Below are 23,902 nucleotides of genomic sequence, written 5' to 3'. Positions count from 1 at the left end.
TCTGCCATCTCCTGGCTCTGAGCTTTGAGCATCTAGAGATTGATCCTGGGTCTCTACATATAATCGGGAACATGTGTGTCTGTAGCTGACGGACTTATTTATAACATGGAAAATGTAGTGTGCTTTGTACAGTCTGCTCCCCTGGCTTGCACTAGATCTTGGCATTGCTCGGATATACAAAAGCACTCATAAACATTTTTATCAAAATAATATGAATGTGACTAAGCAATACCACATCCTAACATGACTGTGAGCAAATACAAACCTCAGGGGAGAGGTCACGTAATCTTCAGAGAGTTTACCCAAAAGCCGCAAAACTTGCTTTCTTCCTATTTGTTTGCTTCTTTCTACTGCAAGCTGTTCGCGAAGACTTTTGGAAAACACTGTCTGTTTATTCCAATCCCCATCTGTTAGAAATTAGGTGATGTTAATTCTGGATCGCAGTAATGACTCAGTGTGACTGTACAGACGCTTTGTTATATTCAGATGCTAGAAGACCAGATTAAGTGTCATGTCTTTTGAAGTGGACCTGCAGAGTAGAAGTGAAAAATAGAGAGATCATACTTGCTGGCACATGAGGAAAACTGCAGTAATGTGAGGTATGGGGAGCAGCGGGTTATAGATGTCGTATTTTAGTGCACTTCGTAGCGGTTGTTTATCTCGGTGGGTCCTGACATTGGTGGGTGATCTCATAACACATTCCACTCTGGAACATTATAAAAGTGAGTAATGCCATGCTTCACCTCGGAATGGCCTGTGTGTTGATGATCTATGGAAGACAAATCGAGGAATGTTTCTGGCCCGTGGCACGGTTACGAGATTTTTACATTACAAGTTTAATTGTTGTACCGGAGATTGTAATGGAGAAAAGTTCTGAAGCATAAGGCACCCAGAGCTCATCCAATATATTGCCAATAAGCAGCTTTAAAAAGCTATAAAATTTAAAGGGATTGTCCATGATTAAAAATGTTGCATGCACACCTCCCCCTCTTGCCTGTATGTAATTTTTAGTTTTAAAGGTTAAGAAACCATTGATTTAATCAAAATATATTATATACAATATATAATAGGCATAAAATGTGTCTACCTTATACTTTTCCTTCTCTGGCGGATCTTTCACCACCTCCGCCAACTTCAACTCTTTGCATCTTTCAATAGGACCCACTTCACTGGTGGTTCAGGCACAGTTGGATTTATTTCTCTAGTCTCTACTGTTCCTGAGTAGAGATGAGCGAACACTGTTCGGATCAGCCGTTCCGAACAGCACGCTTCCATAAAAATGAATGGAAGCACCTGGCACGTACACTTTGCCAGCGGCCGGTCGCCGTGCCAGGTGCTTCCATTCATTTCTATGGGAGCGTGCTCTTCGGAACGGCTGATCCGAACAGTGTTCGCTCATCTCTATTCCTGAGCAATCGTTTTTGTCAGTTTCAGCACCCAGTATCATAACTAGGGTAACTAGGGTCTCTGTTGTGAAGAGGATGGTCCTGGGCTAGAACAGATAACCAAGTACCACCCACCTGACAGCAGAGAACATAATTAGTATATTGGATGCCGAAGCTAACGGAAATGATTGCTCAGGAATGGTAGGGGGTACAGAAAAAATTCCAACTTCACTGAAAGCTGAGGAGCGGCGCCTATTGAAGGATGTAAAAAATTGGTGGACGTGAAAGTTGTCTTTGAGGTGCCTACACACCCTCAATAGCTGTTAGAAGACAGCCATAGCTCCTAGCTGCCATGCTCAACTTGAGTGGCAGCTTTTCTCCTAGGGATCAAAAGGTTGTCGAAAATAAGATTCATTGTGCCAGATCATTTTTGTTTGTCACAAGTTAGAAAGCCCCACACACACAAGAATGACAGGTTCTACCAACTTTTCTCTTACGTGTGAGTGCGCTGTTATTCTCTTCTCCACTTTAAGAACATATTTACACAGACCAATTCAAGTGGGCATGTGTATATAAGGGTCCTAATGGTTCTAAAGGGAGATAGTTAGATCTCTCCCCCGTATAAGTTAATCTTGCACGGGCAAGATTACCTTCAGACTGCCTTGAGTACATAACGGTCACCGTCTAATGTCTGTGATATATAACACTAGTACTATTATAAGGATATCTTCCTTATTTATTAAGTGGGATGGGCTGTTTTAATATTATAGCAAATTGGGTCAGTTTTGTAAAGTATTAAAAATCTGTATTCAGACGTACAGATGTGGTGATACATTTGAGCTGTGCTAGCAGTCAGGTATTGCACCTGCTATATTTTATCGGAATCGAAATGGTCAGGAAACCCCAAAACAATGAGCAGTTTCAGTAAGCTATAAACACATGCAACAGACTTTCCATATCCTGCTGCTAAGAGGAGGAGAATGTCCTATTGTTTAAAGAGGATATCATGAAATAATGGTTATGTTGGCTTCATAGACTGCTAGATGAAAATGGAAAATCTCGTTTTTATTTTCCCACCTTTCGACCTATCATTTCCAGCACCAGTTGCCAGATTCCTATTTCATATATTTATTTTGTGTCTGCTTGCTTAGTCTGCTGGGTACTACTTGGCTTGTCCCGAACAGAGACACCCAAACCCCCCAACCACAGGAAACAAACAGAGAGAACAGATTGAAGCTAAGGCCCCATGTTGCAGAAACGCAGCAGAAATAAATTGTCAAATTGTGTTTTACATTTATAGCAAAGTGAATGAGATGCAGAAAAGCTGCGTTTTTGAAAAATTCGTCATGCCAATTTTAGCTGTGGAAATGCATTTTCCCTGTAGTTTTAATAAAGGGGAAAAAAAACAAAATGTTGCGATGCATTTCTACTGTGTGTTTTTTCCTCCGAATCCTGATAATATCCGCGCTGAATTTTTAATTTAGAACCTGACCATGGACAACATCTGTATGGAGCTTATATATTCTTGACATGTTTTCATGAGTTTCCTCCGAGTACTCCGGTTTCCTCCCACATTCCAAAGACATACTGATAGAGAACTTAAGATTGTGAGCCTTATATTGGTCAGTGACAATGGACAATGTCTGTAAAGCGCTGCAGAATATATTGGCACTATAGAAGTAAGCAAAATAAATAATAACAATCTATAAAATAGATATGTTGGCACTATATAAATAAAAATACATTATTGGTATCTATTAGTCAATTCCCAGCTTCAACCAAATTGCATCAAAAATTGCAGGTATGATTCCACCTTAAGGAAATTGGGTTTACCGTTGTATACTGAAACATTATGTAGATACATTGTACAGTTTGTGTTAACGTCTTTAATGTATCATGGCAACCCCTTTAAGGCTTCCTATACATGGCAAAACTATTGAAACTAAGCCTATTTCCTATTTGTATACATATTTTTGCATATGGAGTTAATATTGGAATGTAACCTATGACAACATTAAAGCGGTCCCCCAAGATTAGAGCAACTACTATTTTTTTCATGAAAAAGTGCCATCATTCATGCCCTTGTGCTTTGTTTGGTACTGCCACCCAGCCTTTTCACCTGCAATACTAAACAGGCTATTGACAAGTGTGACGCTTTTCTGGAAAAAACATAAATCCTTGAATAAATGAATTTTCTGTGCCGTACAGTCAGACTGTAGTGATACTGTACTGCTCAGGAACTCCGGAACTTCACATTTCTATGGGAGTGAATGAGCTTTTCACATCCTCTGCATTCAGTAAGTACATATGAAGCTATCCCTAGTTTGCATTGTGTTTATTTATAGCATAGCGATTAAGTTTTCACCAAAACAAGGCTTAACCAAGACCCTCCGTAACATTTCCTGCTCAGGATTTCCCCTCTTACTGCTAAATGTGTCCCTGAACACAAATAGCTATGTACACTTAGGAGTCATCTGCCATTGCCATGGTCATCAGAATCTTTCTATGATAGACCGTGACTTGTCAGACTTTCATATGTTGTGGCATATGCTGCCGCACAGAACTATGGACTATAGTTGTGATTCACTTGCCTTTCTGAATGTCAGATTGGACATTGTAATCTTTATACGTTTAGAGATTAGTATATGGAATTATATGTTTCAGAGCATTTCTTGAATAAAATTCATTTGGGTGTAACGGTGGTCTTGTCAACAAGATGGTAGGGCTCATAATTGATCCAAGGTTGTTACATCAACAAATTAAAATCTACCAGGGTTGAAACTTTTTGCTCTTCCTTATGGAACATTTATTGATTGCGTTGTTTGTCATATATTACTACGGTATCATTGCTATTCTCGTATTTCTCAGTATCATCAATATAGTAACATTGTATAACTAATTGGCTGTTTTTTTGCTTCCAAATGCTTCCATGCTGCCATTCTTGGTGAGTAATATTTACCTGTTCATAGATAACTATGTCAGAATTTACTTTGGATTCTACTACTGAAAAAAACTATTTAAAAAAAAATTCTTAAAGGGGTAAGTGGATTTAAAAAACATGGCTGCTTTGTTTCAGAAACCGTCCCACTCTGGCCCATTGCTAATTTACTTGAGTAAGGCCAAGTATGGTTTTTGAATAAGTCTGTTTTTATTCATATGCTAATGAGCTTCCAGCCAGCACAGGAAGTTCCCAGCAGCACTTGTCTCTGCTATTATCGCCTATCTGTGTGTGCAAGCAGGAAGTCATCATCATCGTCAGCCTGTGCTGTATACAGCCATAGTAATCAATAGCAAAGAGGAGTGCACGATGGTGCACCAAGAGTCTAATTAGCATATGAGTAAAAACGGGCTTATTCAAAAACCACTGAGGCAATTTACATACTAAAGGTAGGTGTGGAATAGCCTTTCTAAAGGCTTTTTACTTGATCTAGATTAAGGAATCCACATTACAACATGGAAAGCGCTGTGTATTTAGCAGGTATGGGTTGCATAGGTTTATACACGTTGAGCATACAATTTGTACAAATATTCTATATAGACATGTGGCATGTGTATATCTATCCTGTCTTCTAAATTGTCACAAGATCTAAGAATGTATAGGCACTGGACATGCTCTTGTCTCTATAGGAACTCATCTGACTATACATTATGTTAAAGCCAAAAGAACAAAGATGTAAAAAGCCTGATAATGTAAAAATATAATATACTTTATTAAAAAAACCACATGTCAGAAATACAGGTTAAGCAGCTAAAAAAAAAATCTAAGAAAAAAAGGATGACACCTGTGGACAAATATAAGTCATTAATAGCACAATAATGTATACAGTGCTAATATAATTATTTCATAGTGCTAAACAAATAAGGAGCTTATCAATGTATAACGTGCTATTGTACAAAATCACAAGTAGCCTCATGTATGCAATAAAATTAAATAATGCAATTATAATAATAGAAACACATCAACACATAAAGTAATATTGCATTGTTATTACAAATTCCCCAATAAGCCAATGTTTTTTTTTCCCATGGGTGGGTCCACTCTGGGATATCGGTTATGGACATCCCACTGTGCCCATAACCTAAGAGAATCTATTTTCCTTGAGGTTATAGACAGTGATAGCCATCCACCTTTGTAGGCCACAGTGAACTCAGAGATCAGCTTCCTATTCAGTTGTTAGACTCTCTCTAGCCATTTCTGGCCACATTTATTGCTCACCACCTCCATTGATGATGTGTAAAGTAGAAAGGTCCAGAAGGAGTGTAATAGGTCAGCAGTTTCTGTGTTTCACAACATATTCTGTTCTTCCTGACACCTAAGATCTTCTTGGCCATGATAAATCCAACAATTCTACACTTACACCTAACACACATACACGATAGTGGAGATGTCATTTAGCAATCCAGACATATGGATTTTCGTGTCTAAGTGTCCCTGGTTTGTGTTTTGAGTAATAATGGAGCTACCAGAATGTAGTCTTCCTTTGGAAAGCTAACTCTGCTTCTCGGAAATCTGTGCAACATACGTCTCTCTTTGCTGGCAGAGTGAAAAGAGGGGGAGCAGAGGCCAAGCTCTTGTTTCTCTCATCTGCAGCGAAATAAGTGTTGTGAAAAATAAATTGAGTTTTTTGTCCAGAAAACCACAGACATATGTTTTCCATCAGGCTCTCTACTGTCTGACACCTGACATTGGATAGTCCTTATAAGTTAACGTGAAGACAAACAAATGGTGGGTGGGGGGGATAAAATGGCTCTCAGCTGAATCCAGTTTGCTGACACAAGCAGAATGAATCCTGGGTTGAAGGCAATCTGTTAGGTTAGCACCTGGCTATAGGTCATCTCCTCCATAAAACTATTGCTGACTGCTCATATAAAATAATACTTTTACGCCATTGTTTGCTGAGTATATTTGTGAACTGACAGTTCCATAAAAGTCTTAACGTATTTCCTCATTTCTGTTTTACTGTGTTGCATTTACTTATATGAATAGTTACATGTATGATTTTTTTCTTAGGCCTCGTTCACATCTGCATTGGTAATCTGTTTGGGGAAGTCCGCATGAGACACCCCCCCCCCCCAGATGGACTATTGAACGCATTGGCAAGTGGTGTGCAGTGAAAGTACATGAACCCCATAGACTATAATGGGGTCCAAGTGCCTCCCACACGGTCTCCACACAGAACATGCGGACAGAAAAGTCGTTCATGATCTACTTTCCTGTCCACATAACTCATGCGGAGACTGTGCGGAAAGCACATGGACTTTCACTGTACACCGCTTGCCAATGGGGGGCCCCCTTGCGGACTCCCCTGAACGGATTACTGACGCAGATTTGGTCGAGGCCTTACATCTTTTAGTTCTGAAAGATGTCAGAATTCCATTGATCTCAATGGGGTTATATTTTTGTGTAAAGAAGGAATGAAAAGCCCTCCTACTAAAGGGAACTTGTCATGGAGTTGACGTCTGATCTGTAGATTGATATATACTTTTATGGGAAAAGATTCAGTATAACTTAATTTGTTCATGTGAACTTGATATTTTTCTATATGTAAAATTCTAGTAAGTTGTCCTTCTTAGTGACTTTTAGCTATTTCTACCTGTGCAGTCTGCCGGGAAGGCTATTGATCACCCCGTAGGGACTACTCGCTGGACTCTTCAGTATAGAATGTGCTGGGATGTAAATGAATAACTCAGAAGTTATCGTGAAACTTATTCCTGCAAAGTTATATATCAATCTGCTCAGCTCCTCCTTCTCTATAATATGCTGCCTGCAGATTAGACATTGGGGGGAATTCATTATTCCCTCTACCACAGTTTTCTGATGATATTGAGGCACACATTTGGTATAAGGCCCTTTTTTGTGCCGAATGTGCACCTCAAGCCCCCAATTTGCTCCTTGATCACCGCATTCTGCAAGTGTGTTTGTTGAAGGGCAATGATTGGGGCAGGATGAGGTAGGGACACCTATAAAACTCAAAACTATTTCCTGGTGTTAGAATGGAAACCTATGCCAGTTCCTAACTTAAATTTCCAGTCTGGTGCCGGGACCTCAGACAGTGTAAGGTCTCGTTCACATCTGTGTTGGTAATTTCGTTCGGGGTGGGGTCCCCATGCAGACTCCCCCAATGGATTACCAACGCAGATGTAAACTAAGGGTTAAAGTAAAACGTTATAGGTGAAAAACATATTTATCCAATTGTTAAAGTCTATTGGGTAATAGATATAATTTTTTTTACTCAGTTTTCAGCTGATCCTAATAGACGAACAAATACATATATACATAACACATATCTTGATTCAGTTTATAGGTTCTAAAGGGTTTATTCTGACCCCTGACATTTATAGTTTGATCGTTGGATCTCTGACCTATTACATTCCCATTGCATAAAGCAAAATAGGCAACATTGGTCAAAGGAGGTCGAAGAAGAAAGAGCAGACAAGGCATGCATACTATCTACATTAATAGGCTAACAGAAGTCGCGGCACATGCACCACTAAGGAAATCCTTTCTGTGAACTTTCCATGTGTTGTTATTTTTACCAGGATTTTTTCAAGCTTTCCAAGCGTCAATTTAAATATCTGGTCACTCCCATAGATATAGTTTCATATACAAGAGAAATATGTGGCTGGGATTAGCCAAGGATCGGATTGTATGCATCTTGGGTGGGTGGCCTGGGGACACGCAAAGTGTTTCCTTGTTGATTGTACGGAGACGTAACTCTAGCCCATCAGCTTATGTAAATGAATACATAAAGTTCTAGTCTGACTTGAGTACATAATTATTATTATTACATGTAATATCACAAAGCGTCCTATGTTCTTTGCCTGCCAAAACTTTATTAATCAACAAAATGTTTGTTTAGCATTGCTTTACTTGTCGGTGCATGCCTTCTTAATATTATATGCAAATCCTATTTTCACTGGGTAGTCTTCTTTACATAAGTATTTTGGTTTAGAATACATAAAGTGGACCTTTCATCACCTCTTCCTGCTTAAATAGACACCTCTCCACTCATTCTGGTTCAGTTGGACTCTTTTCTCTAATCCCCACCGTTTCTGAGCAGTCAGTGCAGTTAGTTTTGATGCTTGATATGCTAACTAGACTCTCTAATGTCAATTGGGCGAAGGTAGGCAAGGAGGCGTCACTCAGAAATCTATTCAGAGGTGGACAGAGTAAGAACTCTGAATCATGAGCCCTTGCAGACTCCTACCTGACACCACCCATTTAGATATTCTAGCTAGCATATCAGGCACCAAAACTAGTTCTGATTGCTTGGTAATGGTGCGGGCTAGAGAAAAAATTCCAGCTGGCTTGGTATCGGTGTGGAAGGCCTATCAAAGTATAATAAGAGCTTGGACTGGTGGAGATGGTGAAAGGTCCCTTTTAATGAAGAAATGTAATTATACCTTGATCCAATTGTGTCTTTGTCATTGTAGACAGTTCTAAGTGCATTTAGTGATCTCTTTCTATAGAATATCAACATTTCCCTTAATTCCCTGTATAAAAATAGCTCAGTGAATTATCTCTTAGTTAGTTAGTTAAATTTCATGACATCAAAGCTGCAAAATTGCTCCTAGGTTTTGATTAGTCAACAATTCTACAACTACGTTCCACTGTTTATGCCATAAACACTTGTATTAACTGGAGCATTCTGCTAGTGATAAATACTCGAGCCAAAGACTAAAACACTATTTGCCTGAATTAGGTTGTGAAGCAGACCATACACATTAGGTGATTGTTGGCCAAACCTGCCAATTTCAATTTCCACAGCAATGGCCAACCATCTAAGGCTGAGTTCACATGGAGTTTTTTGGTCAGAAATTTGGTCAGGAATCCGCCTCAAAATCAGCCTCCAAAAAAATCCTCCAAATAGAGTTCTATTCGGAGGCTTTTTTGGAGGCTGATTTTGAGGCGGATTCCTTACCAAATTCCTGACCAAAAATTCTGTGTGAACTCAGCCTAAGGTATATAGGGGGTCTTAGGACCGTTTCCTGAGGACGAGTTTTGTGGGTGATCGGGTAGTGGGATTTCAACTGGTCCTCTGATTCTTGACACAACAACCCTGGTAAATCTGGTAGGCTCTCTTGCTCAGACGATCTTGTCTTGGTAGATTCAAGATCTGCCCTTTCCTCTTGGCAAAGGCATATTCCTGTGATGGATCCCGTTTTGTGGTAGATCATAACAGGAGATACATTTAGGAATGCGCTAGTTAAAACTCTGCGTTAAGCCTAGTTGAAGGGGTGGTGCATGACACAAATTGTCTATTATGTGTCCTTTGAATCCCTGTGCCATGTACCACATCTCAGATCCTGCACCAGGTATAAACACAATATATAACTTGGTTTTCCCACCATAGGATCAGATTGTATATGGTGATATGTTTTCTTCTTTATTGTCTATCTATCCGGAGAGCTTTGCACATATGTTTGGCAGATTTGGTTAGTAATTGTTTAACCTTAGCATTTATAGACACGTAGCTAAAATTTTGTTTGTGTTTTTGTGATAATAAGCCAACAAGTTAAAGGTGAAGTTCTCCATAAAATACATCAATTCCTGTCTTAAACCAAAAATAGATCAACTGCAATAGAAAATAATTCAAGCATTTGGATTTGCCAGTTCTTTGATCCTCCTACATGGCAATGTAACGTGATTCACATTGCAGTCTTTACTCTCACTTTTGGATACACCCCATGATTTTGACAGTTCATTCATCCATAAATCATTTTTAATTTTTTCAATGGCAGTTTCCATAAGCATTATCACGGGTGAATATTTAGTAATCTTGGACTGACCTGTCTTCCTTCTCTTCTAGTACTGAATCATCAGCATCAGCAACAGATGACTTCCAATCCAGCCATAACCCAACAGACTCACCCCTCCCAGAACCATCAAGCCGCCTTAATCAATTTGCCCAATGCGCTCACCACCCAACAACAGCAACAACAGAAGCTCAGACTCCAGAGAATCCAAATGGAAAGAGAAAGAATCAGAATGCGGCAAGAAGAACTGATGAGACAGGTGAATGTACGAAGCGTCATGTATTTTTAGTGGCATTACATATTGTGAACTGTCCTTATAACCAGGGTCGGACTAGCCCACCAGATGACAGATTGAGCCCCGCCATAGCAGGGCTCATGATTTCCAGCACAGTTTACAGTGTTACAACAACTGTGATTTGTATACAACTATATATCCATCATTGTAGCCCAGTCTCACCATTTTCACAACCATAGATCCACCAATGAACAATACCTCTTTATAAATAAGCTGCATAATTGTATGCAATATGAATCATATTGATACATGGAAATACTGTAAAGAACACACCCAATGAATGTAAAAAACAACATTCATACAAAACAAATATGGCATAAAAGCCCGTTTATAATACAACCCTACCCGTAATTTATATCAAAATAATAATGCATAAAGCCAAAGGCTTTCTATGAGGTGATAATATAAAGGGTAACCCAGTGTATAACATTCTGCATAGACAATGTGACAGCCATGATGAAAAAGATGCCACCCATATTGAGTAATAACAGGGTGGATAGACAGGTCGTGGTTATAATACTAGTAGTGTTTGTACTATAGATACTTTTAGCTGCTTGAACAAATGAACATTTTAATTGTGACTGTAGCAGGCATCAAAGTATGGCTTGTAGACCTGTCCTGTGATGTCATCAGACACCGTCTAGTAGGTTAGACTATGAGTCTTAAGGTGGTACCATCATTTACACTTCACAAAGAGAAGCTTGATAAGCCTTTGGTTAGCTAGTTATCATGTCACATACTCTTGGACAAGAGTGTATTATGTAATGGCTGTCTATATGGACCCACTAGATGTACCAAAAAAGAAGCTAAGTGGCCAAGAAGTTCATTGAGAGTAGGGCAGCCACCAGACTTACCGATGAGCATGGGACATTCTCACTTCTAAGCCCCTGATTTATTTGTCTGGGGTGAAAAACAATGAAGCATGTCCAACCACTTTCTACAGTCCCTTTAATTTCAGTAGGCCGTGTAGAAATCAGAAGTCACATGCTGCAAAAAAACATTATATGGAGAGTTTCAGTTGCAAAAATTTCTGTAACAAATCTTCCACATGCAAATATATACCAGGGAATGGTCTAATGTAGGTCTCATTTACTATTATTGTATAGTACATACACTACCTGTAGCATCCACCATCAACAACCCCACTGTATTATATCTGGAAGATTTCCAAAGACCCCATTAATTTCACTTACAAGTATACGTAACAGTGGTCAGTCTTCATCAAACACAGCCCCCATGCTGTTTTGTTGTGTATGCATGCTGCCCCCGAGCTAATCCCTCACTATTCTCCTTAATGTAACCTGTCCAGAAAAATGCTGAGTTAGTTCTTAGAGCGGTTGCTAAGTTACTGGAATGAGGCGGAAGGGTTTGGGTGAAAGGGTGTGGAATTCCTTTGGCAGGTCTCTCCAGTCTCTTTTTAACCTGACAGCAGTTACTGGCCAACCACTCCAGACCTGACAGCTGCTGTGCAAGGAGCAGACACACCCAGCCGAGAGAAAATACCAGTTTCAGGGAGTTCAGCTTCAGGTCTTCATTTTGCTAGGTGAAGTTTCAGGACTCCTTCTGGAAGTCTGTTTAACAAACTAAGTAATGTTTCTAGTTTATAACCAATGGTCTCCAACCCTCCAGCTGTCGCAAATCTACAACTTGGGCAATCTTGAGAATGCAAGACATTATATTGAGACAGTATACTGAGATTGCAAAATCTCAGTCACAGGTTGGAAACCACTTATGGTTCAGGTATATGGCCATTTACTGGACTGTACAGTCTTGGAGTTGTAGTACTGCACCCATAAAAGTGCTTGAAGCCCTGCTGTACATTATTTCACCTCTCAATTCATACAACAAGCTTTCCCTATAACCCATCAGAAAAAAAATAATAGTTCTGTAGTCCATTGGATGCCGTTCTGCAAAGAAGCTCTTTCCTAGAACAAGATCCTCATTGAATCTAGAGGAAGGTACGGCAGTATATAGGTCATGATACATTAGCTCTTTGGGTGCTGTTACAAAAATAGCCAATATAGCTACACTTGTCACAGTGCACAACTTTGGACCAAATGATTTATCTTTATGGGACTGATGTGTTAGTGATGGGACCAGAAACTACTACACATGTGCAGTCCATGCACTCTTGGCCACTGGCTGAGCAAGTACAGCCACCAACACAGCGCTTCAGAAGTGGCACAAAAGACGGTGACCACTCTATAAACCATGAGCATCAGGAACTTTGAAGTATTTCCAAAAATGTTTATTGTGCCATTGTCATCGGAAATTTCATCAAAGAAATGAAGAAGTTTACCCCTTACCCCTGGGGAAAAAAACGAACAGTTATACAGTCACAGTAAAGTGACCAAACATTCATTCAATATAATACACACATTGCAGAAAATACATAGATTTTTGAGAAATACAGTATGTCAATTTTATCTGCAGATTTGCTGCATTTGCTTCATAGATCTGTAAGGGGAAGCAAAAATGAAAAATGTGTTGGAAAAGGCTTTTTTATTTCACACTGTGTGGTCTTCCAACACAGTGTTTAGCTACATTTAGCTACGTGTATCCTTAGTCTAACATAGTATTTTTACATTATATATATATATATATATATATATATATATATATATATATATATATATATCATCAGTGTCTCAATAAGGTAGCCTTTAACCATTTATGCATCAGGAAATGGTATTATATGCCAGGTCCAGACTGATAAATATGAATTAAAAATGGAGGTATGCCAGGAGGAAATACTAAGGGAAGACTCATTTAACTATTAAGTTAGCAACACTTCTACCGCTCTAGGGCAGCCAGCAGCTCCTCACAGGAACACGCCATTAAAAAATGGAATAGCAGCTGCTGCAGTGCCCAAAATAGAGGGAGAAAAACTTGTTTGAACTTGTTAAGACCTCTAGTGAATTTTTATCTAACACATTCATGAGGCAAATTTACAGTGCAATTCAATGACACCAAGAGTTGTATCCTGAGCCTGCACGGCTATTATTGACTTAAAGCTGCCATGCTAGGAACAATCAGAAAGAGCTAGCGTGTGGATGAACAATTCCAGCTTTTCTCAGTTTATTTACTTCCTAATACCTTAATTATCTGGATTAAAGGTGTGTTATTTCAATGATGACAATTCTTAGTAAAACTGTGTGCACCTTTAAGAAATACAAACTCTCATACTCCACAGCCCCAAACAGTATGTACGGTATACCAGGTTTTATTTACTGGACTGTGATTTTGATCAAACATTTTTTATAGTTAAAGGCATTTTCCACAATTTAGATATTGATGACCTTTCCTTTGGATATGTCATCAGTATCAGACTGGTCAGGGTTCAACAGCTATCTCCTCCTCGAAAGAGCTATTTGGTTCTGGCTCTGTACACTGTCTACTTCCAGCATCAGTTGCTATGAATTGATTATTGTAAGTGCCAGGTGTCTATCCCAACTGGTCTGATGTTGATGACCTATCCATAGGATCAAAGTCCTGGACTAAGTAAAATACACAATATTTGTATAAATCCTAGTAATAAGGGCTTAACTATCGAGGTAGCAGGTGTAGGGGCTGCCACAGGGTCCCAGGACATTAGGAGGCCTGGCAGCAGCCGGGAGTAACTAGTCTGGTAGGTAAGGTCTAGTAGGTAAGGCTGGGTTTCGATGCCAAGACAATCTCCCATGGCATCTCCTATTTCTTCATTTTTCCTTTAGTTTCTTGTGACACAATGGATTGTCGAGACCTGCAACCCTTTTAGTCTATAACAGGAGCAGGATGTTGCATGCCAACACTGGTTATTTGCTTTACCGTAGTTGATGATTCTACAGCCACGTGTCTCTTTGACCCTTTCCACATAGCAGACTAGAAATGTCACAGAGTTACCAAAACCAGGGTCAGAGAGTTGACATCAGGTCCAAATTGTAGTTACTTCAGGGTTAAGAACATAAGACAGACATTTGGCTTCACAGCCAAAATACCAGTCTGAACCAGCATCATGACCGTCACTTAGCATTTATTATTTTTTATTTTTTGTTTCATTTTATATCTGAATGTATCTAATAAGTTAACAAAGTATGTTTTAATATCTAAAATTGTGCCATTCTTTCATTTCATATCTGTCAACCATTGGCCAGTCTTGCTTTACATTCAATTAGGTTTATGCAAAATCAGATCCCTTTCATGTTTTTATGGGGTTTTTTTTCCTTAGTTTTTGGATGGGTATTAGCATGTTGACCTTTTTTAGCATTCAGGAATGAAAGATTTGTGCATCCTATATGTACAAGGTAGAACTGTATGACACCACAACCACAGAAACAATCATGGAGCCTGCCTAGCTGAAAAAATGTGTTCTTCTCAAAAGGAGGCAGCAAATCTCCAAGAAATCTCCAAAGCTTATCTTGCCTGTGCTGAGTTCCACACCTCCTTTGCTTTTTTGATGTATCTGTGTCTATTACTGGTGAGAGCAGTATAACCCTTTGTTAAGAAATTGATAGCCACGAAGAGCCTCTGGCTATGTCTTCAGGATCCTTACATACCATGATGAAAAGTCAGATAACTGAATAAATCCCCTCCAGTTATTTAGCTATTTGCATTAGACTTTACAAAGCTCTCCAGTAGAACTCCCACCTATAGATAATCATCAGATGGTTAAAATAACTTGTCTTTGGTGTCTTTGTTTACAGCGTACGTTAAATTGAGGTTGGCAGAAAAGTCATCTAAAATCAAACATTGTGTTCTGGTTTTGAGCAATAATAGGATAAAATAACAATTTCCATCTACTCATATTTTATATAGAATGTTTGAACCCCTCTAAAGATGTAATTGACCAGTAAAGGTAGCCACATATATTGGAAATAATAAATGAATGTTGGCCAAATGACCTAATATTAACAGGACTGGTTGACCACTAACTGTAATGTTTATGGGACCTTCCTGATTTTTTCCTTACAGCAGATGTCAGGGCAAAGAATGGTTGGGTATGTTGGATTTCAGCATCTAGTACTTTTGTTCTCAAGGAAATAAACTGGTACTAGTCTGCTACTACTATATCTGACAGTGACATATTCACCTTCTTATGGCCTTTTTCAACTCTCTGGTAGCTTTAGCCATTTTCTTCGGAGTGGCCTGCTGGGAGAGTAGCAGCCAGTGATAGAAACAGACTTGACTAGCTGATTAGAAGGGCCAGCTCTGTCCTTGGGAGCCCCCTGGACCCAGTACAGGTGGTGGGTGACAGAATGATACTGTCTGTGGTGAGTTCCATGCTGGAGAAGAACTCCCATCCCATGTATGAGACCGTAATCGCACTGGGCAGTACTGTCAGTCACCGAGTGTTTCACCCCAAGTGTGAGTAGGAGGTCTGTATAACCAACATCTGGCTAAGCAAAGATCACTCCCCATAGGCAACTAAATGATTCTGAGTCTTTCTTTTTTCTTCTTAGTTGCTATGACTCCTAGTATATTTTCTATCTGCTATGAGCTTGTATGTGTTCTTTCTTGAATTATATTACTGTATTATCCAGTGGCGTAAATAGGAATGGTGGGGCCCCGTGGCGAACTTTTGACATGGTCCCCACCCAAAGACCCCATAGAATAATAGGCAGTGTGGTAAATTTGTCATCTGGTGCTCCATCGTAGTCCTTTTCTGGCCTTCTCAGGAGAGCCACTGAGGCCTGTGATGGGGCCTCAGTTGTCACTTTTTGATGTTCATTACTCCACTTGACCACTTTTTCCAATCATTGGCCTAAGTGGTCACCGGGGGCTCTGACATCACCCATAAAGCCAGAAGAGGAACAAAGTGGAGCACCAGGTAATGCGAGGGAGCCCATGAGAGGAGAAGGAAGGTGAGTATCAGTGTTTAATTATACTGCACCTCCCCTGGGCTCTGCTTATTGCACTCTGGAGCCTGAAGAGAACTTGGAAATATTGTAACAAGCCCAGCATGTTAGAAACTGATTTGCTCATCTATAATGTTAAGTCATGAGGTTAGCTAGATAACGAATAAAAGCAAAATCTTAAATTTCTCTGAACAACTTTAAACTACAAAATATTACAGTTATTTAAATGGATTTTCCAGGGGTAAAGCTGAACTGATACTACACTGTACTATATTTTAATGATCCGCAGGGTTCAGGACTACAGGGGTAGGCCATCAATGTATTAGTCCTGGAAAACCCCTTTAATTTCTACATATATAGTTAGACTATTTAAACAATTTCTTATAAAATATCTTCATGATCTTGAGGACAGAAGATTTTATACATTATCATTATATATTAATATAAGCATTTATGTGCAGTAGTATGGATATGTATCAAATAAAGCTTGTACCGTGTAGTCCATGATGGCTAACTTTTAGGAGACATGTTTATTTACTTGATGTCCATCCACATAGGTGCTGACATTGGGTACATCCATATAGTAAGCTACATTATTATAGCCACCTTCACTTTGTAAATGAATGGTCCAAATCCCACCACCTTAGTCCAGAAGATCAGATCATGAGTTTTAATGCAGCTATCTTTACATTTGTTCTGTTTGATCAGATTAACCTGTTTGTTATAAATCAGATATATCACTATATTATATTATGTTGACTTATTTAAAATGAAATGTAAATTTGATTGATGCCCAAAGTGAAAATATATTATTAAATAATATAAATAAATTAAAACTAGGTGGAATAATGATGGTAATGAAACATAGTGACGTAGATTCAGAAAACGTGAGCGCTGAACACGTGCATTGATACTCTCGTGCTTCAGTTCATGACTCCCTCTCCATGAGTCATGTGTCTTCCAAGATGATGATACACCTTCTCTTTGCTTGACCCACCCATTGGCTCCAGGTTATTGGGACGCGTGGAAACTAATTATGGCACATTACTAGTGTACAGTTTAATTAATACATTAAGATTTTGTCTAAAATATGACGGCTAAACAACATGGCTTAAAGCAAACCAGCCATCTGTGCGAAGCTTAGTAACTTTTCCCAGAAATTGGCAATCTAATTAGAATATGTAAATTACTCAAGTTTCATCTAAATGTGTGGTAATTTCATCATCTATGCAAATTTTTTGATATGACAAGTCTATATCTGGAGCACACGTGTTCTGATCTACATCTTTTTTTTTGTTGTTTTTAACCAGGAAGCTGCATTATGCCGACAACTTCCAATGGAGTCTGAAAACATTGCCCCTGTTCAGAACACAGTTAGCCCCCCTACCATGAACCAGGACATAAGATCCATAACGAACAATGGCTCAGATCCTTTCCTCAGTAGGTGAGTTGACTATATCACAATGTAAACATGGTCAAGATGTAGAAAAAAAAAGATCTACATGTTGAGTATTTGCTAATCTCTATTCTGTTTTCCTCCATAGTGGGCCATACCACTCCAGAGAACAAAGCACAGACAGTGGGCTTGGACTGGGATGTTATAGCATACCAACAACACCTGATGATTTCCTTAGTAATATGGATGAAATGGATACAGGTAGAAACCTTATCATATTACATATATATTTTAATTATATGATTCTATTGATGTTTTCATTGTATTGTCAGTGAAAGGGTTGTTCCCATCTTGATATTTATGGCATATCTAAAAGATGTGCCATAAATGTCTGATAGATGCAGGTTCTACCTCTGGATCCCACGCCTATGTCAAGAATGTTGCCCTTTCTGTCCATCCCTCCTGGTCAGGTAGCTGTTGGATTCTGCATTCAGTTGGGTAATGGATTGGTCATACATGTACCTGGCCCTCTCCTTTCACTTCTATGGGAGTTAGTCAAACAAGCAAGATGGCTGTTTACGTGACTTCCATAGAAGGTAATGGAGAGGACCACCCTTGTAAGTGGCCAGCTCTCGATTCATTTTCTTCTGTTGGATTCAGCAAACAACTCTCACCAAATGAGACAAGTTTCAGGGGGTGCCTATTCTGTTGATAGTTGCAGGTTTCCTGTAGATACCTCATTATTCTCTAATATGATCATTAACCATCAACCTTTAACCATCTCATAAATGTCACAAAAATTGGGGGCAAAGACTTCTAGTGTATTTAAAGACATAATATATTCATACAGAATGAATTATAGATCAAACTGATGACCTCCTTCCTCATTTGGTAACTAGGTGAAGAGGTGCTTGTGGCACCAGTTCTTCTTTGTAAAACTAAACGACTCATCCATAAGAAACATGTATAGATGTCATACCCATTCCCTGATGGCTGTTGCTAAACAAACCTATAAAATATTCATGAGGGAATCTGGAGACAGACTCTAGGCTAAACTGATGACTAACTATTGTCCAACACTCTTCCTGCTTGGTGACCCACATATTTAATAATAGAAGTATATATATATAGCCAACGTATTGTACAGTTCTTCACAATTGGGAAAGTGACAAACAAATAAAATGACAAAGACAAAAGTCTCTGCCGAGAAGACCTTACAACCAAAATTAAAATTTTAGAAACCACACAATTTGGCAAATGCACGTGATGAAGTTATGATTTTAATATCAGCTGCTGTAAGAACCTCTCGTGCAGTACTCTGTGTTTTTCCTAATGTTTTGTTCACATGGTGACATTTCAATAACAAGACCTTCTTCCAATACACAATGGACTATTATCCAAAAGATACTAGTGCCCTAGTCTCCAGCACGCGACCAGTCCAGCACCTGGAGGGACCCTTTAATTCTCTGGTGCTCCCGCTATACATCAAAAGCAGAAACACATTCCAATCGAAGAGACAAAAATAAGTTGGGCACTCACCTGATCTTCTTATATAAAAACACCTTTATTCCTGGCACATTTGGGCCTGAGGAAGTGCTGTTTAGCATGACATGCCCATTGTCTGGACATTTTACTTGCTCCTCTCTCTCTATGCTACTGCTTTTATATCTTGAACTGGGATAAAGATGCTTTTGTATATGAGGTTCTGGTGAGTGCCCCCTTATTTTTGTCTCCACGTTAGGAACACAATGGAATATGTTATGTTTTCACCCCTACTCACCTTCTTAACTGCTGGCTATATTGTGTACATTTGATAATTTACTGGGGTTCTCTGAGATTATCAATTGATGATCTATATTTAGGTTAGACCACCAAAGTATGGATTGCAAGTGGTCAGCAAGTAGGTAGAATGCCGTTTTCCCTTCATTATATATATATTAGATTTCCTATGCCTGGTCCTGGAGCTCAGTCCATGCTGTTGAACAGGACTGAGCTGTAGATTGGTGGGTGACTGTCCAGGGACCATCAATGGTCTATCCTAAATCTATCCTATTGAAGACCTAAGAATTCCCTTAAGGGAATTGCTAGAGGAGCAATTCCCCAGTAGCTTCTGGAAAACCCTGGAATAAAGGGCACAACAAGACAGTGAGCCCTAAGATGAACCTACCACTGCCCCTACCTGCTTGCCTCACTGCCCTAGGCGGCAGAGGACAACATGTTGACAAAGCCCTTCCTGTATAGGTGATAACACAGACAAGAGAAACAATAACAAAGGGAGGTCAGCTAGCCAAGGGTCCGCTAACAGTCGAGCAACGCAGTACAGAATCAAATCCAAGAGAATAGTCAATAGGGAAAGCCAGAGGTCAGAGGTAGTAATACAAAAGTTGCAGACAACTGAGCTAGCAGGGACAAGGTCTGAGGACAGAATCTCAATAGCCAGCAAGTCTTTGTGGGCGGATCTCCTGTATATAGCAAGTCCAGGACCAGCCCTAGACTTTATTGGAAGACAGGCTGACAATCACAAGGCTAGAATTAACCATTTGATGAACAGAGAGAAACTAGGTGCAGGAGACAGGTGTGGTGAAGATTCAATTACTGAGATAGAGCAGTGTTCACTCAGTGCAACGAAAAACACTAAGCAACGAATCAAACTGGACACGCCCTCTGCGCCACAGTTTGCGAGGGGAGGGTGGTGCAGAGACCCGAATAGGCAAAGATGTTACAATTCCTCTTTAATTTTCATACAGTACAATACAAGTAACCACATAAGGGGAATATTTATTTATTTTTTACAAAAAAAGTAGCCTAAGTACATTTTATAATTTATTGCAAATTTCAATCTGCAGGTGAAATTTTGGGACAACCCACCTTGAACCTGAATCCACAGACGCGTTTTCCAGACTTTCTTGATGCTCTTCCGGGGACAAATGTTGACCTAGGAACACTGGAGTCTGAAGATTTGATCCCGAGTCTGAATGACGTAGAATGCGTGCTGAACAAAAATGACACCTACCTCACCTGGCTGTAGATGCTGGTGCTCAGGCTGTTCCTGTTTTCATCCCTTTCCAATAACCTAGCTTTATGTTTTTCTCTTGTGGAAATTTATGATGAGCCTTATAAAAAGTTGTGCTGCCAACCTGCCTCCAGCTGTAGTTCAACAATTCATTGTCAGAAAGATATACTTGTTTATGTATGGAAATTTTCCTTGTTGTATCACCACTATGCAAAGGCTGTGAGATTTTCTATGACAACCTGTGGCATATCTATACAAGGCCATCTTTAAAGTTCTAGAGTCAGACCTGTATATGGTTTTACTAGTTTAGGAGACTAGGTTATAAGTTACAAGCAGATATCATACACATCATGGGCAGTATACTTTATTTATAACTGTAGAACTTAATGCATTAACCATTATAATATAAGCTTTACAAATCATTGTAATATTACAAAAACGTGCTGGAAATAGAATAACAAGTAGACTTTTTTATGCCAAGCTACCTAGGATTTTCTCTTTTTTTGTGTATTTGTGTGTGTGATTTTTTTTTTTTTTTTTTTTTTGCAGAAGCACAAACATTACATTTTAGTTGTTCTTCAGTATATTACTGTATAGCTTTTAGATGGGAAAAAAAACCTTCCAAGTAGCAATATGTTCAATAATCGTGAGACACTACAACATTGACCAGTTTGGTACTAACTACCACCATTATTATTTTTTTTTTCCTTTTTTTTTTAACAATGTGACTACAATTTTTTTTACTGTTATTTTTAATGCATATTAGATTTTATTGTTTATTGTATTAAGCACTATTTTTTTAACTAATTGTAACTGATAATTTCAGGCTTTTTATAATGCAATGCAACAGTATCTCTGAGACTATCAAAGGGAGTATGTTAGATACACAATGAGCTATTGTCTCAAGCGGGTTGCTGAAGATATTACAAAATCGGAGGGTAATTATGAAATCCGCTCATATATATGATATATACTGGAACCCACTTTATACATTGTTGTTACGTTTAATGTTATGATAAAATATACTATTTTTCTATCCTGACCTTCCAACAGTGAAATATTCATTAGCTACGGTTGGAGAGCAGGGACTATCTGCAATATATTGTATATTACGTTGGAGATGTGGGACTGATTAAGCATTGAGAGTACCAGTTATACAGCCTAGTCACAAATGCAGATGACGTCCTGAAAATCCATAATACTTTTTGAATCATTATAATATTTATATCGAAAGACTAAACTATATTTGTAACTTTTTTGAATAAACCAATTTTAAAGGCATTATTGATCAAAGTCTCTTGTAGCCACAAGAGATACTTTTTGCACTTACAGCGGGTATATGGGCTTACTCCCTCTATAAGGTCTTGCCGTACGCATGCTCATTCGCAGACCTATTTTACTTTGGGGCAGATGAAGAATGATCCACATTTTGAAAGTGCAGTATCGGGAAGCTAGTGGCCTGCAGTGGGGTTTCTTAACTAGGGTGGAGAAAAATCTAAATAATCTAATATTAACACTTTTGGTACTGTAGATTTATATGACATAATCTACTTTACCATATAATCATGTTCAACATTGCATATCAACAAACTTCAGAGAGACTCGTGATCTTATGCAATGTGACTAATGATGAAGTAGACCCATAAAGAAAGTAAAGGAACAATGGGGTAAAATGATACATTGTTACAAACCTGGTGTAGGACCTGAAGAGGCAGTACATGACGGCAGATAGACAATCCAGTGTCTTTAAAGCCCCGTCAGACCATGCACTCGGTATAACATAAGATTAGCCCCAAGTGGCCCTTTATGTAAAGCCAATTGATCATGAAACTAAAGACAAGATATGTTTATAGGCTACATGGAGTCATCCCAGTCCAGTTACGAGTCCTTAATTGGATGGTTCATGGCTTAAGAGTATGACGATATTTCCATTGGGTAGTGTTAGTTGTTGGAAAAAGATGTTCTTGATGGTTCTTGAGCCAAGGGCCAATGGGTACATTTCATTGTCCACATTAGGAAATATCCCCGTAAAGGAAGGTATAAATGTATTACATGGGTTCGAGCCAAAGCTGTGTTTCAGTCAATGCTGGTGGTGATTTGAAGGTGAATAACTTATGATATCAGACGTAGATCGTAGACCTGAATACTAAGTTAGACTGAATATCGATATTACGTAGGTTGCTTATGGAACGTGGATAGTAACCATAGACTAGAGAAAGGAATGTCATTGTGACTTGTGAAATAAAATCCTGTCCATTTAGAATGCATCAGTCATTTATGAAATAAATATTTTGTAATGAAACATTTGATACTACATTTTTTTAAAACTTTATTATTTTATTTGTAATAAGGAGTTAGCGTTTTTCAGCATGTAGCATGGATTTCAGTACAGTTTTTTGGAGGTTGAAATTCTAAGGAAATTTACTGATGTCAGTACCACTGAATTACATGGGAGCTGAAGCATTTATAGTCATGCAATATGAGAGGGCCGAAAATAAATCTGAGATCATTTACAGTATGCTCGACTCAAGTTTACATGCAGTTTGATATGTTTCCTGCTGTACACCAACATGGACAACTCTACCTTGGCAACAAACAGAACAACATACACATTAAATAGCCACCAATTAGATTCTATGTTACATTAAAGGAGCCAAAATAATCATAAAACATGACATTTCTGGCTCAACTAGTGCAGACAAATTTTAAGCTGGGCAGATACTATATACATTATTTGTAATATTGGGGTACTTTAGAACAACATACATACCATGTCTGACCGGCATTGCCGTAAGTATCATGTAACATGCACCAGTCACTAATAAAACATTGTTTGTGTGGACATTGTAAATCATTTCACCTTTAGTATCAAATGTAGTTACTTTTATACCACAGCCAGAATTATAAAGCCTTAAGATCAGATATATATCTACTGTATATACACAGTGTTAGAAATGGTGTCAAGCAGCAGAACAGACATGGTGGTGGTTGTGGATTAAAACTCAATGCAATACAATGCATTAGGAAGATGGCAGCTATGTGTTCATCTTCCATCTCAGTCTGCCTGTATTCAACCTGGTAATTGACTCTCCTGTTCCCTCATTGTTAGTGGCGGGGGGGAAGGGGATGTCTTAAGACAATCCCCTATATATTAGGAATAAAATGAGACATCTTGAAAGGTCTTTATACCAGATCAGTGTGAAATGGCAATTATATTTCTAT

At 38.8% G+C, this 23,902-nt stretch overlaps 1 protein-coding gene across 2 annotated transcripts in view; it reads left to right on the top strand.

The window, feature by feature from the left end:
* The window catches only part of WWTR1 (WW domain containing transcription regulator 1), a 71,920-nt gene extending 48,389 nt beyond the window's left edge, over positions 1-23,531 (top strand). The window contains exons 3-6 of one of the 2 annotated variants that reach the window (XM_075268863.1): positions 10,196-10,407; positions 17,582-17,715; positions 17,816-17,928; positions 20,514-23,531. In XM_075268863.1, coding sequence (XP_075124964.1) covers positions 10,196-10,407; positions 17,582-17,715; positions 17,816-17,928; positions 20,514-20,695 — 641 coding nt within the window. In that variant the 3' untranslated portion in view covers positions 20,696-23,531. The remainder of the gene's footprint in view (positions 1-10,195; positions 10,408-17,581; positions 17,716-17,815; positions 17,929-20,513) is intronic. The other variant, XM_075268864.1, reaches the window with a different exon arrangement.
* Positions 23,532-23,902: the final 371 nt, after the last annotated feature.

Source organism: Leptodactylus fuscus, chromosome 3 (genome assembly GCF_031893055.1).
Source record: "Leptodactylus fuscus isolate aLepFus1 chromosome 3, aLepFus1.hap2, whole genome shotgun sequence".
Taxonomy (NCBI): domain Eukaryota; kingdom Metazoa; phylum Chordata; class Amphibia; order Anura; family Leptodactylidae; genus Leptodactylus; species Leptodactylus fuscus.
Note: the sequence above shows the minus strand (reverse complement) of the source record. Positions and strands in the feature narration are given on the sequence as shown.